Below are 19,249 nucleotides of genomic sequence, written 5' to 3'. Positions count from 1 at the left end.
CTGGGAGCAAGGGCCCCCGCCGAGCCTGACAGGCGAGGGGACGGAGGGGGGGTAATCGCGGAGGGAGGCACCGGCGGTGCCGTGCCCCTCCAGTCGGCCACTTTTAGCCACCTCCTTCACGGTCCGTCTCACCCGCCGGGAGCGGGACTCGAACCTCCGTTCCTCCACGCCTTTCCCGGCTTGCGCGGAGGACGCGCCTGGGCCTTTAAGCCCGGAGAGGGGCGGCTCAGCGCCGCCCAATGGGAGCGCGGCTTGCTGGGAGGTGGAGGGGGCGGGCGGCGGCGGGGCCGGCAGCAGCCATGGCGCGGGCGGGGCGGGCGGCAGTGGCGGCGGGGCCGGACGCGCCGCCGCGGGGCCGGTGGGGGAGCAGCGGCCGCGGCCCCGCGGAGCGCCTGTAGCCGCCGCCGAGCCGAGCCGTGCCGCGCCGCAGGCTGGCGAGCCGGGGCGCGCTGGAGGCGGCGGCGGCGGCAGCGGAGGAGGGAGGCGGGAGCCAGCCGCCGGCCGCGCCGCCGCCGACGCCCCACAAGAAGATGAAGAAGCGGAAGGAGCTGAACGCCCTCATCGGCCTGGCCGCCGACGGCCGCAGGAAGAAGCCCGCCAAGAAGGGCTCGGGCCACCGGCTGCTGCGCACCGAGCCGCCCGCCTCCGACTCCGAGTCCAGCTCCGAGGAGGACGAGTTCGCCGTGGCCGGGGCGCGGGGCCGCTGCGGCAAGTGAGTCCCCGGGGGCTGCCGTGCTGGGGGGCCTCCAGCGGGTCCGCTTGGCGGTTGTCGGGGCTGGTGGGCCGTCAGGAGAGAGCTGGAGCTGCACTGAGCCTGTCTGGCCCAACAGGTCGCCTGGCTGCGGGGAGAAGTAAATCTGAACCGTCCTTTGGCTTTTTTCTTCTTCTTTTGGTTTGGTTGTTTTTGGGTTTGTTTTTTTTGTTTGTTTGTTTGTTTTTTTTTTAACTATTTTAGGCTCATTGCAGCTGAAGGCCTTAGAGCAGCTCGGGGTCAGTTGCTTGAAAGGTTGAGCACAGTTGTCCCCGTCTGCTGGGCACGACACCGTCCTGTCTCTGCGAGCTGACGCAGCGCTGGTTTTGTCGCGGCACAGACACTATGTGCTTTTGGCCCATAGATAAACTTTTCAGTTAAGTAACAGGGTTATTAATGGGCCTCTAAGAATAGCCAAGAGGAGGCACGTCGCAGAGAAACTTAAGGCTTTTGCAGTTTAGGAGAATCAAGGAGTACTTGTCACAACATTATGGCAATACCCTTCCTTGAAGCCTGCTTTCCGAGCTATCAAGCAGATGTTCCTCACATAAGTTTATGTGAGCAGAGCGGGAAATCTTAGTAAGAGAAACCTGACAGCTGCTCTTAAATGTGCTAGAATGTGCCTCCTGAGGATGAACTGAACAGAGAGTAATAGCCCTGATCTCCCTGTACAGCCTTATTTATTCTTGGAAAAGCTCTTCCTTAGCTCTTGTCAGCCAAAACATGCGTGCTGCCCCTCACTTTGATAGGTCAGCGTTTAAAATAAGACTTTTCTCGATACTGTTGAATATTCGCCATCTGTTACTTTTCTTTTTTACCCAGGGGAGACTATCTACGATGCTGCAAATTCTGTTACCCGTTATGTGCGTTTGTCATTCTTGCCGCTTGTGTGGTAGCGTGTGTTGGCTTGGTGTGGATGCAGGTGGCTCTCAAGGAGGATCTGGATGCAATAAAGGAGAAGTTTCGAACTAGTAAGTACAAACGTAACTGTATATTTCACATTCGCTTTGTGCACTATAAAGAACTGTAGTTGCCCACCTGCTTATTGAAAGTTTTAAAGTACTGAGTAGGCAAGCTGCCCCTGAATTGAGGAGTCCTCTGAGCCAAAAACACTCGGAGGCTGGGCGAATCTAAGGCAAATGTCATATATTCTTCCTGCTCTGTATCTTCTGGAAAGCAGGGACGCTGGACTAGATGAGCCTGTAGTTGCTTGTATGTACATTTCTAAAATTCCTGACTTTGGTCTTGGGAGTGCTGCCTTGCAAAGGAAGCCCCTGTTTTAAAAGAAAAAGTTCTAATCAGCCATGTAAAAGCAGTGCAGGGGATTTTGATGCATCTCTTAAAAAAAAATAAAAAAATAATGGAAAACAGTGTTCTTCTCTTGAGCTCTTTTTAAAACCTCTACTTGCTATGGCGTTACTGCAATTTGAATGTGGCTTTGGTATTATGTTTTTTTCTTCGTATCCTCTGCATGTTTATCTTGCTTGCATTGCTCTCTTGTTGTTCAACTTTTATGTTGTGTTGCATAAGGTGTGGAGTTACGTCATCTTTAATACTTGGAAGTATGGAGTTAACGTAAAGCATTTTGCTTGTGTGTCTCGGGTTCTCCCTGTCCATATAAGATTTTAATATTATAACTTCTGTAGTGCTGAGGTATAATGAATGGTGAGATTTGCCTGTAACGTGCTCTTGGTTCTCTGTGCCTCACCTCTGGACACAAGATACGTTTTGGTGCCTTATTTTGGTAGTGGTTAAAATCCTAGATATTGAATAAGGGAAAGATAAGCTGAGGAGCTGTGTGAACGGAGCAGAAGAGAGTGAAGCTTAAGCATTCAGGTTCTCTCGCTGCTTCAGGAAAGCTGGGTTTGCCTGAGGAGCACCGCTGTTGACCGCAGGTTTTGTCCCGTAACTCTGGTCTTCGTCTTAGAATTTTTGTGCCCAGGGCCTGAAGGTGACTTGAAAAATAAGGCTGGTGAAATCAGTTCAAAAATTAGGAGGCTGCTAGGGCTGGAGGTAAGCAGAGGGCTTGATTTGCTTGTGCTTAAAGAGGCATTGAGGAAATGTGTATAGAAGTTCTTTGCTGTTGGTGTTTAGGGCTTCCTGTTTGGGTGTGTAACTGCTGTGAGATGGGGAGTTGTCTGTCAAGGTGGAACCAGCTGGCGGGCTGGGAGTGAGAGAAAGCGTCGCTGATAGGTGTGCTTTTATATGAACTGATACTGAGCGCCGAAATACTGAGTGCTGAGCCGTAGCTGGTGTCCGTGGCCAGTTACGGAGGATACTTCAGTTACAGGCGCTGCTTTGTGGCTGCGGGGGTGCCCAGCAGCTCTGCAGTAGCTGTTTCTGTGTTGACTGCCGCTCTCCATGGACCGCTCTGCTTTAAGTACGTACTGGCAGTAAAAGTTTTGCACGATGGCAACATTTGTTGGCTTTGGTGTAGTTAAGTTTCATCAGTCCTGTTCTACAGAGACCTCTTTGTTAAAGCAGTTGTTCTCTCTGAACTTACTGCCTGGCAATTACAGATGTAATTGTTTTCTCCTTAATAGCTCTGATAGAAAAGATGTGTATTTAATAGTTGGCCTAGTGATAAAATACTCTTGGATTTCCTTGCCACACTATTTACATGCCTGGAAGCTGGACAGGAGTCTCATAATGAGGCACAGCATTAAAAGCAACAAAAAACCAGCAAAAATAACCTGGTTCCAAAAGGTGACATTGTCTTTTGGTGAGACGGGTGGGTGGATGGATGGAGAAACAAAGGTACAGGATCCGTCTGTCCTACAGCAGACTTGTAAAAAGCATTTTCCTCCTCTGAATCTCCATCCAGATGTTTTTTCCCCACAAGAGCGGATTCCCGTGGCGGTATTTGTTAATGTTCCGCAATCATTTGAACAAACCGAGCACGGTATGAGTGCGTTTTAAAAATAAGACATCTTTGCATCTGGTGTGTTTGGGGTAGGGGAAAGTTACAGTTGTGTTTCCCTTCAGCTGTTAGTAATGATGCTAAAGATGCGTATAGCACTTAACTTTCCTAGCGCTGCAAAAAACTCTTTAAGTGGAGTCTCACTGTACGCAGTGAGAGCAGCAAAACAGAAAATCCTTTGTCTATAGGAGCCTCTGAAACATCAGATTCAGTGTGAACTGCTTGCGTCAAACACACAGTTACCTCTCTGTCTGTTTTGGCTGAAATATGCCTTTCAAGGTCTTACTTAACTGGAAGTGTCATTGGGATCTTAAGCAATCATCGTGGATTACTCTGCACCTAGAAATGACTTTTAGGACTTGCTTTAAGAAAAGTGAAGTGGGTTTTTGAAGATGCGTGGCTTTCCAGTTGTGCGTATTTGGGTATTCACTCCACGGGCATGAAGCGCTCCCGAGGGCATCCCCTTTTAACTGGATGGGTCACACAGGGGAAATTTGTTCTGGGAGCTGCCAGCTACGAGCTGCATAGGTCCCACTGCTCTTGACTGTGGTTTGAATGACGGTGGTTTGCTGTGGAGCGTTCTGGTGCGGCTTTACAGGGTGGAGGTGCAGGTTTTGGAGAATGCTGTCATCTCCATCTCAAAACCTTTGCTTATTTGTTTGCCAGACCTAGGGATTTAGGATTGCCTAACAGCGCTTGCAGCTAAACAGCTTAGTCACTGCAGACCTGGAAGAGCTGCATTTCTGAAGCTCGCTTAAATTAGTTTGAACTGCGTGTTTCCCTCTTCCTGAGGTATTAATTGCAGTAATAACTGACTTTATTTCCAAGGATCTTGTTTACTGATTTGTTTACCAACAGATGCTAGTATGTAAGCTTACGCATTTTTTCCAGTTGTCCTTCCCTCACGTGGAACAGCTGTAATTATGTTAATCTCTTTGGAATTCACTTCATCGTCAGCAGCCCCTTTGCAGGCTTGGAACCGGCACTGAGGTTCATTTCAGGTGCCTCCCTTGCCCTGGCACTGTTGGCGGTTCTTATTTACAGTCCCACTACTATTTCATGTCCTTCTGTGAAAGTAAAGTAAAATAACTGCACTAAATAAAGACCTGCTGAGGCTTGCCAGAATGACAGTGCTATTGCAGTATGGTCTCTCTGGGTTCTTTTTGCGGACATTAGTACTCTTAAAACAAGAAAGAGCTGTCATTCTGAACAAACACTTAATTCTGAATTGGCAATAAACCCATATGTAGAAACTGTTATTGCCTCCTTTCACTGCTGTCGATGTTGCTGCTTGCAAGTTGGGGTTTTTTGCCTTTCAGTGTTGTTTATCTGGACTTTTGTGTTTGTTTTTTTTTTTTAAAGCAAATTTAATTGTGATTTGTTTTTTTTTTTTTTTTAAGTGGAATCTAATCAAAAGACATCATTCCAAGAAATTCCTAAACTGAATGAAGATTTGGTGCAGAAGCAAAAGCAACTAGAACAAATTGAGACTGGAGAACTGGGGCTAAGTAAAATTTGGATAAATATCACAGAGATCAATAAACAGGTGAGAGGGATCAGTGCTTGGTTTTGAAAAATAACAAAATACTCCATTCAAATTTATTTTTACAGAACTTAATTTTAAGTGCAATGTTGAGCTTTTATTGAAGGATTTCTGTGACCATATGCTAAACTTTTATTTTTGAAGTTAAAACAGAGTATAAGCCTCACTATTAAGCAAGCAAAAAAAGTTTGAGCATCCAGTTGGATTGGAGACTGGTTGCAAAGGGGAGAAGTTATGCAACTGGTGGAAAGACTTCTGGCAGAATTTAACCTGAGAACCGTGCAGTTCATAATTTTACTGCCAAATAATCACGATATTTATGGTGAGAGATTTGATGTTTCAAATTTCTGAGAGGGTCTGCAAACGTTTCATAAGCATGGAAAAGAGTTAGCCGAATCAGTGCAAATTCATGTTGCTACAAATGAAGTACTGGAGTCTCGTGAATATAAAATCTGTTAATACACACTTGGAATCTGAGCTGGTGTAAATCTCACTTCTGTTTACGCGGCTAGAACTAAGCCACTTAACAGAAAGCTGTTTCCTCAGCTGCTGTATTAACTCACACTTCAAACAAAGCATCCAGCAAGGCTCTTATTGAAATTCTTACCTCGCAGGGTAAAAGTTCAGAGCTGCCCATGGTTAGTGGTATCAAGAGGTGTGTGTGGGGGGGAACCCTCCCTGACACTGGTGCTTTGGGTTTAATTTTTAAAGACTCCTGAGGTGCCTGCTCAGATTGGCTTGTCTTCAGTCCTGTGTAGTGGTTAAGTGCTTAATGGGGCACATAAATAAATTTGAAAATCTGCTGCCTTGCTTTCTTTGGCATCTGACAGTATGCATTATCCACAGATATTTAGGTGCTTCATTGGACTTTTAAAACACTGTAATCTGCACCTGGACATTAAAGATACTTGTACATGCTTCTTGCAGGCCCTCAAGTTACTTCACGGTCTGGTTAGAGTCTGAGCCAGGCTGTTTTTCATGAATTGTTGGGATGTGCTGCTGGGAATTACTTTAGCCAATATTCACAGCTGTGGAACCAGAGGCTCTGCAAGCTGATCAACATTGACCTAACGTAAGATTAGGATCTTGCCCATTTCCTCAGCTTGCAAAACAACTTTTTTCTTTTTTTAACCATAAGAAAGTGGATTTTATCTGCTCTACTCTTGTGTTGTCAAATGTGTGAAGAAATTTTTTTTCTTCGTTTTAACTACTGATGGCTACAAATTGACCTTGAAGTGATAGTGTTAGCGATTAATGAGTAGCATGTAGCTGTTTTTAATTTATTTGACAACCTCTCAGTTGGGATGAATAAGTAATCTCAAAGACCCAGTGAATAATTTGCTGTCTGAACAGTTGACAGAAATTGAGCCAACCCGCTGTACCTAGATTGTCACTGTTCCACTTTGGTTGATAAGCGTAACTTCTTTGCCTGTCTCTTAGCTAGAGAAGTTGAATGACTTTGCTGGGTTTTGCCAGGCAGGTTTGATTACTAAATAGAGGAGCGGATGACTGTTTTCTCTGTGTAAGAACTTATTGCACAATGTTTTAAATCTTTCTTGGGCAACAGCTTCTCTCTAAGAGGATGAATATAAAATGGGCAGAGCATACCTTATAGAAAAGAAGGGGCTTCTATGGCTTTCATTCAGTTCCAAAAAAATAATTTTGCTTCTGTTGCAAGAGGTAGAATATTTTTAATGTAGCCTAGGCAGGACTTCTAACCTAGAGACAGGCATACTTTTTGTGTGTGTACATATATAATTTTGTCTTATCTTATGTTTTAATGTTAAAAGTTAATAGTATTGGGGAAAGTCAGAATCAGGATTGTGTTGACTAATTCTAAATATTCCTCTTTGTTTTTAGATATCGCTATTGACCTCAACAGTAAATCATCTCAAAAACAACATAAAGTCTGCTTCTGATCTGATTTCTCTTCCTCTCACAGTAGAGAAACTAGAGAAGGCAAGTACTGTAAATGTGGCTATTGATAAATGCATTCTGTGCTGCTAAGCTGGGCTCTTGGGGACAGCAGTGACAACAGGAGTTACCTGAATCATTGTGAGGAATATTTGCTTCTCTTGTTTTTAAATTGGACTTCGTATACTTAATATTGTATGGTCCTATGATAACATATGGCAGGTAAAAAAATTTGAAGGCCTCCTTTGTACCTTTCTGGAGATGCATTTGTTAGTATTTTGTCACTTCTTTACCTTGGAGCTGATCTTTCTGGTTGCTTTGCTGCAGGTTGCTAATCTTAATATCGTTTAAGACACTTGCAAAAAGTCGGTCTGCAGTCTTACAACTCTGCCTGCAAATAGGCAGTTTGTTTTTTTTCCTTTTTAATTGGAAAACATCCTCATCTTGAGCAGTATAGTTCTACAGTGAGCAGTATATAGTTCTACATCTGACTCTGCATTTAGGCAGGTAGGGCTTTAACCTGGGAGCCGTGGCCTGGAACATCAGTGTGGGAGCTTTCTTGGTGTTCAGCACACGCAGAGCAAAACATGGATTTACTGGAATGGTTTTCTGACAATCCCTTGAAAGATGGGTCTTACTGGATGGCGCAAAGTTCCTTCTAAAGTGACTTCTGTTAATAGTGTCTTACTGTGTGCCTTAGCTGAGCATTCTTTACTGAAGAACTATCCTGTTTATTTTGGTAAAAAGAATAGCGTGTTGAAACTTTCCCGGCTCTTACATGGCAGTTCTGTTTATTTAGCAATAAACATATATATTGTGCTAACACCTCATGTCAGTCCAGTCCTTGTGGCTTTTATGGGTTTCTACTTCTAATTTCCTATCCCTTCAAAATTACCTTATAATCAACAAGCTAGTCATATGCAAAGTAATTAGTGTGGTTTTGCTGATCAGGCTGCTAGGATTTATTTTTTCTGGGAGGAGTACAAAGCTATTTCCTAAGCTTCTAATTTGCTGTTAGGAACATGCTGAATTTTCACCGTGTCATATCAGACGTAAGTCTTAAGGCAGTATGTAGGCTGGAACCTGCACCTACTTTATACATATAATATAGAAAAACCTTGTTGTCATCTTGCTGCCTTCAGGACAAAGTGTTAGGACTAACAGGTTTCAACTTGCAGTGATGTGCTGAACAGCAAGGCTTTTTCACAATGAAGTAAGTCCATCCTTGGCCACACTTCATGAAAATCAAAGATCTTGGGAACTTTTAGAGTTCTTTCCAGTCTGTGTTGTTGAGTCTAGTAGGGTGTTAAATGTGGCATCTGTTTCCACTGCTCTTTTGATGCCATCTTGCTTGCATTTATGTTTTGGAAGGTTGATATAAAAACAGAGCTGGAATTCTTCCAGGAGGTATATTGTGAGGTGTTTAGCGTAGGAAAAAAACCATTCTGATGTTTAAATACAATAGTTTTAACAGTTTGTAAGCGTCACATTAATGAAAAGTGATAGTTTTCAAGACTTGAACTTCTTTTTGACCTTTGTGTGCATGTTGCACTACCTCCTGTCACACAGAACTTCAGTGGGTGTAGGTGGATAGCCTGGCTTTTGATAGCCCTGGTGAAAAATCTCCTGCTCATCTATCCATTGTATCCCTCTGTCTTTGGAATTACCTGCCTTTCTTGGGAGAAATCATTTATCAGTAGTCTTGGCTAACTGGGGAAGTCCCAGTTGACTGGAGGTTAGCAAATGTGATGCCCATCTACAAGAAGGGCTGGAAGGAGGATCCAGGAAACTACAGGCCTGTCAGTCTGACCTCGGGGCGGGGGAAGGTTATGGAGCAGATCACCATGAGTATTATCACGTGGTGTGTACAGGACAACCAGGTGATCAGGCCCAGTCAGCATGGGTTCATGAAAGCCAGGTCCTGCTTGACTAACCTGATATCCTTCTATGACAAGGTGACCTGCTAGTGGACGAGGAAAAAGCTGTGGATGTTGTCCACCTAGACTTTACTAAAGCCTTTGACACAATTTTCCACAGGATTCTCCTGGAGAATCTGACTGCTCATGGCTTGGATGGGTGTACTCTTCACTGGGTGAGAAACTGGCTGGATGTCTGGGCCCAAAGAGTGGTGGTGAATGGAGTTAAATCCAGTAGGTGGCCAGTCACAAGTGGTGTTCCCTAGGGCTTAGCATTGGGGCCAGCTTTGTTTAATATCCTTATCAACAATCTGGATGGGGGGATTGAGTGCACCCTCAGTAAGTCTGCAGATCACACTAAGTCGGCCAGGAGTGTTGATCTGCTTGAGGGTAGGAAAGCTCTACAGAGGGATCTGGACAGGCTGGATTGATGGGCCAAGGCCAATATGTTGTGAGGTTCAACAAGGCCAAGTGCTGGGTCCTGCACTTGGGTCACAACAACCCCATGAAACGCTACAGCCTTGGGGAAGAGCGGCTGGAGAGCTGCTGCCTGGTGGAAAAGGATCTGGAGATGTTGGTCAATGTCTGGCTGAATATGAGCCAGCAGTGTGCCCAGGTGGCCAAGAAGGCTAGTAGTATCCTGACTTATATCAGAAATAGCGTGGTCAGCAGGACTAGGGAAGTGATTGTCCTGCTGTACTTGGCAGTGGTGAGGCCCCATCTCAAATACTTAGTTCAGTTTTTGGGCCCCTCACTGCAAGAAAGAGATTGAGGTGTCCAACAAAGCTGGAGGGCAGCAAAGCTGGTGGGGTCTGGAGAAAAAGTCTTATGAGGAGTGGCTGAGGGAGCTGGGGTTGTTCAGCCTGGAGAAAAGGAGGCTGAAGGCTGAGGGGAGACCTTATTGCTCTCTACAACTACCTGAAAGGAGGTTGTAGCGAGATGGGGGTTGGTCTCGTCTCCCAAGTAAGAATTGCTAGGATAAGAGAAAATGTCCTCAAGTTGTGCCAGGGGAGGTTTAGGTTGGATATTAGGAAAAAGTTCTTCACTGAAAGGGTTATCAAGCATTGGAAAAGGCTGCCCAGGGAAGGGGTTGAGTCATCATTCCTGGAGGTATTTGAAAGATGTGTAGATGTGGCACCTAGGGACATGGTCTAGTGGTGGACTTTGCTGTGATGATTGGTCTTTATGATCTTAAAGGTGCTTTCCAACCTAAATGATTCTATGATTCTGAGAAAAGGCTGATATTCTTAGAATAGGATTTTGATTTTCTTAAACCTTTTCCCCTGTAGATACTGCTCCTGAAAATGGGGAGTTGGCTGCTGGTGTTAGAGTCCTGAAGGATTACTGAGGGAGTTCCTCCTGGATGGTGACTTTTGTTCAGCCTGATGAAAGGTGCTAAAGGTGTCCTGAAGTCCTCCAGGGCAGAGAGATTGCTTACTGAACCTGTGTTCAGGCTTGCAAAATGAGGAGCTGGAGAAAGATTTGTGTGGATTTTGTCTGAATATAGTCTGGGTAGCTAGAGGGTCACTTCAGTGCCTTAAGAGCTTATGAGCATAACAGGGTGGTAGAAAAAGGGGAGTTTTAGATGGGTTCTGTTTGTTTTAATGATTGAAGAAAGTATTACAAATGGAATGAGAAGCATAGGGACGTGCTCTGTCCCGTTACTGTAACTTCCACTGGTGTTTGTGGATGTCCTAGCTGGCAGTGTGATTCTGTGATTCTTCATATCAGGATTATTATTATTATTATTTAATAAGTGCCAGAATATTTGTATTGTTTTGGGAGCAGGATGAACAGATGCATAATTTTGCTTATCTAGCTTAAGCTCTCATGGTGTAGAGTGTGTCTTTGTTTATTGGCCTGGAGATACGCTGGGAATAACTTGCTGTTTTGTCTGCAAAGAAAGTTCTGAATGCTTCAAATTCATGTGCATGTTTTTGTGGCAGTCTGCCTGCGGTTTCAGCAACAAAGCATTGTGTTTAGCAGATTGAAACTTTGGAACGTTGCAATTTGAGGAAGGCTGAGATTTTTGTCATTTTCTTTATTGCAGACCGTAGCAAACATAGGTAGCACGCTTACCAGCGTTTCCCATGATGTTGAAAATATACAGACAGCTATTGAAGAATACAAGAAATCCACGGAAATACTCCAGAATGATGTGGTAAGAAAACGTACTGATTTAACACTGCATTTTAACGGTTACTTGCCTAATACGAAGCAAGTTTAAGAACTGTGTGGAGTTCTGACTTGTGCCTTTGAAATACTTTTGAGGTTTCAGTAGTTGCTGGTTGGTACATTAATAAACTAATCTTCTAATCCCTGTGTGGCACCAACCGTGTATTTCTCTGGAGCCACAGTTGTAGATCCCTGTTACACTTCTTATCCTGCAGATCTTTGCTTCCTGTTACACAGATGTGGAGCCTTGGGAATCTCTGCTTCCGTGTGATGCAGGATACTGCTTATGGGAACTGTCTGCACTGGTTTAGGTTTGGGGATGGTGGGAGCATTGAGATGGAGCTTGTTGGTTGAATTAAGGGTGATATTACTGACTATCGTTACCAGAAAATACTCGCTGTGTTTATACTGACCTCTCAGTTGGGGTGAACAAACGGAGCCAATAATTAAAGTTTTTCAGCTAAACTGCAATACTTTAATAAGAATATTTGCAGATAAAATCTAAACTTAGACACATTATGAAACTTGATTAAGTCAGTATGAAAACATTGTAGATACAGCAGTGTGTACGATAGCAGTGAAATGTGTATCATAATACTTCATTAAGGGGAGAAGAGCTAATTAGGAGGGTTTAATTAAAATAAATTTGGACTTTATGTGTTTGAAAGAGAAAACTCAGTATTAGCCCAGTTAAAATACTGCATGTGCAAGAGACATGAATGACTATAATTGTAGCAAAACATCTTTAGCTGCAGCTTGCCAGTTATTAAAAGCTTAGTATTTTTTTATAGGCATTTGCTAACATAATTTTCTACTTCGTTCCATAGAATGAATTAAAACAGATACCTTCGCTTCCTTCCACTGTTGTGCCAAGGACTGAGAGAAATCAGACAGAAAATTGCAAAAAGGTATTCTTCTCCCTTGCATAAGGAATATTGGTACAAGTATTGCTGATAAATAATTTTTTTGTGTGTTTTGCAGTACTGTAGTGTACAAGACAGTATGTTTTTTATCAAAACAAAACAGATACCATCCTTCAAACCAAAATATAAGATAACTTTGCTGTAGTTTGTTTCTGTACATGTGCAAACAGGAAAGTACCCTCGTCTGAGAGTATTTTGTTGTGTTACAACTGGGTGAGGAGTAAAAAGACTGAAATGAATATACAACAGATTTATAGGTGTACTTTGCTCACATAAATGGAAATGAGTTTATTTTTATGGAATGAATTTTATGACAGGTACTTGCCAATCTGAGATGTGGGAGCGGCATGTACTGAGTCACCCTCAGTGTAAGGAGGTGTGGAAAGCAGGGATTCAGCAACAACAACAAAAAAAAAGGATGATGTGTGGGTGTTTAGCTGAATGGGTTGGAATGGAATGACTGCATTTATTTATATTTAATACAGTTGGTATCTTCCTCAAAAATTAATTTTGTGTATAAATATTCCTAGTACATACTTTCTTGGGAAAAATAGTTGGTGACTAAGCTTGCCCTGGAAAATGAGATGAATGGGCTTTCTGTGTTTGCTGGCACAGCTGAAGTGATTACATTAGCAACAAAGAGGTTATCCCTGAGGAAGAATCTCAGTTTCAAACTTTGAAAGCCGGAATAACTTTCTGGAAGCTTCCAGTTGGATGTTTTCAGCGGTGTCGGTGGAGAGCCAGTCTGAAGCCTGCCCAGTTAAACTGGGTCAGTCACTGTGCTGTTAATAGCAAGAGCTCTGTGTCTGCACAGAGTACAGGTTGAGTAAACTGACACGTGCTGGTTTTATATTTCAGGAAAGCCAGTCACTGCATGCAGCTTTGGAAGAGCTAAATAAGACTGTAGTGGCGTACCAAAAGTTGAATGACCTCAAGCTTCTCAATGTGGATTCAGCCATTAGTAACCTCACCCGGGGGGTTCTGCTGTTAGAAAACTCTCCCCTTGCTGCGAATAATCTGGACAAAAGAGAGAACTTGTCTACCAGCATGGTAAGCATTTGATGACTAAGGGTGTCTACTCAGGCAAGTAGTTTCAATACTTCCTATACACTACAGATACAGCTTTTCAAACCTAACTCTAAGAAAATGTCAGAATGAAACTCGAGACACTTAGGATTTCATTTTAAAAGGCTGGAATTTGTTCTGTATTTCTGAACGGATAACCAGCGTGAAGGATATCTCTGAAGTAGTCATTTCTTCCCTGCAGAATCTACAGAAAAATGTCCAAAACACTGTGACATATTAAGACCTGGGTGTCTGCTTAATGGGATGGGATTTACAAACCTCTTTAACTATGTTTTAGGAAGGTGCTCTGGCATGGGTCTATTAAAACCACTGAGGAGTTAGGTGGGCCTTTAGATTGTTCATTGGTGCTTATACGCAAAAAAAAAAAAAAAAAAAAAAAATTAATACTAAATATGTTCACAAATTTGTTTTCTGTATGCCATACTAGAACCAGTCTCTGAGAACATGTTCTGTATGTTTAGCAATAAGGAACGTGCTGACCTTGCTGTGGTAAATTACATAACCCACACTCTTCACGTTTATTCTAGCATGTATGTGTTCTGCTTTTTTTCCTGCTTCATGCCTGTGAAATCTGAAGGAAATAAACTCTATTGTAGAAAATAATAAGCACATGAATAAACTTGGCTCTCCTCCATTTTTCCTGTAGGGGCGTGATGCAACTACCTCTCGAAAAGTGGAAAATGAAGATCAACTAGATAATGAAACTCATTCATATAAAGATTTGAAGGTAAAGTAAGGAAACACAAATTACACTGGATTAGTAGAGCGTGTCATTGTCTCTATAATAATGTTTTAAGTGAGGCTTAATTGTGGAAAGTCTGCAAGCAAGCTAATCCTGTCAAGTTTCTTTTAAAAGTCCAGAGCAGAAGGACAGCTTATCCACTCCATTCTGGGGACATGAAGTCAAATAGGATGGAAGAAAAGTTGCAGTGGGTTAAAGCCTTGCCATTCTGACTGCCTGTGGGATAACACAGCAGAGCTGCTGTAATATCCTTCCGTGCAGCTGAAAGAATTGTGGGAGGTTCAGACCATGGTCTGGTGGAAGAGGGGACTCTGGCAGCTGGCTCAGTTGAGGTCCCATTGCCATGCTTTCGGCAAAGCTTGCCCAACCATTGTGGGCTCACACTGCAAGTGGGGTTACGGCATTTACCCAGGTTTAAAAACTTATTTGGGCTGACTTAGAGAAACTTTGCCCTAGTGGAGTCTAGTAATTGATGAAAGCTGCTTCTCGGTAATGATCTGATGACTGGCTGTGAGAGAGTTTCAGACTGAGTGGCCAAATTTGGGGCTGGGAATAAGAGGTAGCACTGCTGAGGTTAGTTTCCATCTTCTGGGAAGCAGGCAGGTGAGTGAACTGGCTACGCTGGGAGTTCTAGGCTTGGGTTGGTGTGAACTCAACCTTTCATCTGGAACCTAAATGAAAGAGCAAGGATGCTCCAGATTAATAAAGGTGGTGGTTTTACTTTGACAGAGATATAGTGATTTCTGCACTAAGGTAGTCAGTACTGCAGGCAAATGTTTGAAACAGTTATGCAATTCAGTTAATGTATAAATGTTTGCTGCAAGTGCATTTGACTGCTTTATATTACAATTTTGCAGAATGTTGCTCATTTATATAAGAAATATGGAAATTAAATGCCAGATTCTTTTGAAATTGGTTTCTGCAAAATAGTTGTCTACTTTTCAGGTTGAGGTACTGTTTTCTTACAGACCATGTGAATTTATTCCTTACATCTTTCCATAGATTTTTTTTTAATTTTATTTTATTTTTAAATCTTGTTTATAATTTTTAAACTGGATGAGCCTCCAAGACACTAAAAAGTACTTACATATTTTAAATTACTTCTTTTCCTGATTTTCTCCATCTACTGAAGGGGTGCTTTTTAAGAAATTTTTTCTCTACATGTACAGGAAACAGGAACTAGAGATTCTCAGGTATCAAAACTAAGAGAGAAGCTTCAGCTGATCAACGCTCTCACAGGCAAGCCAGAAAATGACAGACCCATTGAGACATCAAAGAATGGTAAGAATGCTGTATAATAGTATTCCACAAACTTGAAGGTTCCCTATGTAATTCAAAGAATAGCTAATGAAGGTGGATAATTTAGACTGTTCCTTAAGATTTTGGTGATTATTTGAGTTAAAGTGGTAGGAAACTGATGGCTCTAAAACAGAAAACTGTCTATGACTATTAAAGGTGACTTTCCATGTGTATAGCAGGATCCACAGGCATCAGTAGCTTGTTTTTGAAGGCATACACTGATTAACCAGTAGAAATTTATACCCAGTTCTTTGCTTTTTCAAAATCTAAGTGTAACAGAGAGGAAGGGTCTACTTCTCTGCTGACTGGTCTGTTTTGCACTTTTGCTATATCTCTTCAGGTAGTGCTGAAGATAGGATTTGAAATACTTCATTACAGTAGAACTGTGCTTGTTGTTAATTTGCTAACCAGCTACTTGGAAGTTTAGACCTTGCTGTTGGGGAAGATAAGCACCTGTATTGACAAGGTGAAAACAAGCCAGGTGGGCGGGTATAATTTGCTTAATAAAGCTTGTTCAACACTTCCGGACTGGGAAGTAGAAAGCACTTTCATTTGTTACGGGGTTTACAAATACACATCTCCTACTGCAGCATGAAAGATGAATGCTGTATAAATGTCCAAAATAAAGTTTCCTCCCTTCTGTTCTTCTAGTTATTGGTAAAAGGGGACAGCACTACCGTATCCAGAGACGATTTTGCAGCATTTTTATCCCATACAGCACCTGTGATGCAAAAAAAATTTAATTTTATCGGATTTTTTTTTTCTGCTAACTGTAATTCTGTGGAATTAGTAAGACTAATATAAATTGTTTTGAAACAGTTGAAAGTAGTGCGAGTACTACAGCAAAGCCCACAGACCTTTCAAGGCTGGCTTCAAGGTCAGCTGATGACAACACGGAGAGTAACGGACAGCTGAGACATCTGTCCTTACCAGGAATTTCCAGCATCGAAGGTATGTCCTTTCTAGCCTGACCCTTTCTTTTTCTGTTTCTCTTTCATATAAACGTTCAGGATACAATAAGTATAACTGGAATTATGGTAGTGTGGCTGGGCATTCTGGGAGAAGTGAGGTTGTTTTTTTTAAAGCTTGAGAACTATGGACTTTTTTTTTAAAATAAAGTAATTAAGAAGAACTAAAAGAAAAGACTAACGTGTAAAAGAAAAGAAACTAGGATTTAAACACTAGGACTTAAATCACTAGGATTGTGAACTGTAATTCTTTTGAATTTGAAGCTCCAGAGCTTGAGAAGTCAAGGGCAGAATTAGGGTGCTGAAGGAAAATGAAGTAGGTGTGAGTACGTATATTTTGGGGTTTTCTCTTTTATTTTTTTTTTTAAGAGAGCATTGCCTGATCAAATGAATGGTTTCTGCATCTTGCTGTTCAGTCTCTTCAGCTACTGAAAGGGCAATGCTTTGCACCAGGAAATGAATAGACACTTTTCCCTTTATATCATCTGTGCTGTTGGTATAGCAACAGTCATTCAGAGCTTGCTTTTGCGGGGGATAACTGTATCTGCATGCAGTGTGTGGCTGTAGAATGGGCTATTAGACATGGCTGGAAATAGGGATTGCTTTTTTTAGATTTAATCTAATTTAATCCAGAAATGTTCATGCTTTTTTTTCTCCCTAAACTGTTACTGACTGCTTGCGACAACACAGAACGCAAACTACGTACTTGGGGATGCTTTATTTAATTACTAGCTAGTAAGACATAGTGCAGTAAAACTGGAAGAGCAGATTATAGGATATCCCTGTATACTTAAAGGAGCTACTTTTAAACCCTTGTTCTCTTTGCAGATCTTCAGAATTTGTTTAAAAAAGCAACTGGAGATGCTGATGGAAAGCTGTCATACGAAGATCTTCAAAACCTGCTTGGCTCTGCAGCCCAAGAGTCACAGAGCTTTAAGAAATTTGACACAGATGGAGATGAGAAATACTCATTACAAGAACTGAGATTAGCTTTAGGTGTATAGGAAATATATATATATATAGAAATGTGATATTGGTGGATGCTACTGTAGCTAAAGGAAACTACAGGACATGAAAAACTACATCTGCACTTTCCCGGTGTTTTACTGATCTTTGGAGCTAAATTACTGTACACATTGCCACCTCTTTTTTTGTTTGCATTTATTGAAAAAAGAAAAAAAAACTGACAGATTTCTATGTTGATAGGACATAACATTGGGACTGTGTTAAAATCCAGAAAATTCCCAAACTTGGAAACATTTTCCTCTCACTCTTTCCTTTTCAAGGGAGTTCTTGTTTTTAATTTAAAATGTGTACATACTAAAATAAAACTATGGTTTTATATTTCACTGAAATTTGCCTTAAATTAGAGAGCTGCACTTTATGTAGAGCAGAAAGAAATCTGTCTTGTAAAGATGGGCTTCTTCTGCTTGTAAATATTTGAGATAGAGTAAATTATGCATATTTAAGGGGAAGTTTGTGTCGAGGCTGTGTTGGTAGTAAGCTGTTTGTAATGAGAACCTGAGCCTAAAAGGGGTGGTTAAGAGCTTCAGCTAAATTTCTAATTTTGAGTAAGTATAACCATGAATGTATTTGGACTCGGAGGAAAGCAGGAGTGGTAAATCATGCCCATCTATAGCAGGACTTATTTTTAGAAGGAAGAGTTGGAAGTTTTTTTTTATATCGTGAGCCTACAGGAGCAATTACTACCAAGTGCTTGGGTTTTCACTTCAGCATCCTTTTAGCTTTGCTGTATCGCGTCCAGATCACATTTTGTGAGATGAGCCTGTTTTTAAAAACATAGCAAGTATTGAATAACTTTAACTGATGTTTAAGAGGTAAGAGTCCATAGCGCAGCCTGCAGAGCAGCGCCTGAATAGTTCATGCCTTGGGTATGGTCAGCGGTGTGCAGATGGTCTCGCTGACTGGTCACTGGAGATCTTCTGAACTGGATTGCTGGTGCTGCTGGTTTCTTCCATCCACTGTTGTTGGGGTCACAGATGAAGTGCCCCGAGTAGAGCTCCTGGTGACGAGGAGCGTGAGCAGGTGGGGAAGACCCAGAGTAGACTTCCGGGCTGTTTCCTGGCTAACGTCAGCGTGATCACTTCTTGGTACCTTAGCCTTTTGTGTATTTGCCAACGGAAGGATATAAAAAGCAGGATAGGAGCGTGCAATGGCATCGGTGTTCTCTACTGACGCATGCTTTGTAAGTGAGGTTTCCTTACTGTGGAGGAACCTAAGGGTTTGTTTGTACTAGTGGAGCTGAACACAGAGTGTGTTTATAACCTTCTGGAACATAGAAAACAACTTTTGCTGAAGGGATTATCTTCCAGGCTAGACCAGGGCCAAGTCGGATGATTTTGCTCACAAATACCGCTGATCTTGTTGGGAGGTTTTTTTTTGTGTGATTTGGTGAATAGAAGTTGCCCAACGTACAGAAATATCAGTTTATGTGGAAGTAGGTTCATAACTGTTGACTTTTTTATAAAAAACTTTGGATTGGATGCTTATAGTTTTGTGAACAGTTGTATTCTGGAAGTACGAATCAGTGAAGGAATGTACAAAATGGAACCCTGCTACTCATTGCCTAGGCTGCTTCTTTCACTGTTGCTCTTCTATCCTGTTTGGGTAATGCAGATGTGACCCAATATGGTGATGCTTTTGATGTGACATTTGAAAATACAGTATTTAAAAACAAAACCAAACCAACCAACCTTGGCTTTTGAGAGGACAAGAAGCCAACGCTTGCTTCTTGCTACTTCCCACATCCTTTTATACATGACTGTGTAAGTCCTTAACCAAATAATAATAAAAAAACAAAACAAAACAAAAAAACAAGCAATAAAATGTAACCATTCTGGTATTTTATTTGTACATACTGTATCATAGCCATATGCCAGAGTTTGCAGAATATTTTTGGAAGTTTGATTTGTACGGAATTTAACTTACCTTAAAATTTAAGGCATTTATTGTATTGCTGTGTGACCCTAGTAGCGTTTTGTTTTGTCGCAG

The 19,249-nt window shown here is 42.1% G+C and overlaps 1 protein-coding gene across 3 annotated transcripts; it reads left to right on the top strand.

Moving 5' to 3' along the window:
• The first annotated feature begins 448 nt into the window (after positions 1-448).
• On the top strand, positions 449-19,209 carry EFCAB14 (EF-hand calcium binding domain 14). Of its 3 annotated transcripts, none has more exons than XM_074151280.1 (12): positions 458-712; positions 1,574-1,722; positions 5,072-5,217; positions 7,075-7,173; positions 11,095-11,205; positions 12,047-12,127; positions 13,001-13,192; positions 13,875-13,955; positions 15,140-15,251; positions 16,089-16,220; positions 16,502-16,563; positions 17,066-19,037. In XM_074151280.1, the coding sequence occupies exons 1-11, from the start codon at positions 531-533 to the stop codon at positions 16,540-16,542; spliced, it is 1,326 nt and encodes a 441-aa protein (XP_074007381.1). In that variant the 5' UTR covers positions 458-530; the 3' UTR covers positions 16,543-16,563; positions 17,066-19,037. The 3 variants fall into 3 exon arrangements, with proteins under 3 accessions (XP_074007380.1, XP_074007381.1, XP_074007382.1); XM_074151281.1 differs by having other exon boundaries at positions 475-712; positions 16,502-16,559; positions 17,066-17,404; XM_074151279.1 differs by lacking the exon at positions 16,502-16,563 and having other exon boundaries at positions 449-712; positions 17,066-19,209.
• Positions 19,210-19,249: the final 40 nt, after the last annotated feature.

Source organism: Numenius arquata, chromosome 8, assembly GCF_964106895.1.
Source record: "Numenius arquata chromosome 8, bNumArq3.hap1.1, whole genome shotgun sequence".
Classification (NCBI taxonomy): domain Eukaryota; kingdom Metazoa; phylum Chordata; class Aves; order Charadriiformes; family Scolopacidae; genus Numenius; species Numenius arquata.
This window is presented reverse-complemented; position numbering and strand designations above follow the sequence as displayed.

Coding starts and splice junctions, on each gene's coding strand:
- EFCAB14 (XM_074151279.1), top strand. CDS start 531: ATGAAGAAGCGGAAGGAGCTGAACGCCCTCATCGGCCTGGCCGCCGAC. Junction 15,252..16,088: donor CATTGAGACATCAAAGAATG/GTAAGAATGCTG, acceptor GTTTTGAAACAG/TTGAAAGTAGTGCGAGTACT. Junction 16,221..17,065: donor AGGAATTTCCAGCATCGAAG/GTATGTCCTTTC, acceptor TTCTCTTTGCAG/ATCTTCAGAATTTGTTTAAA.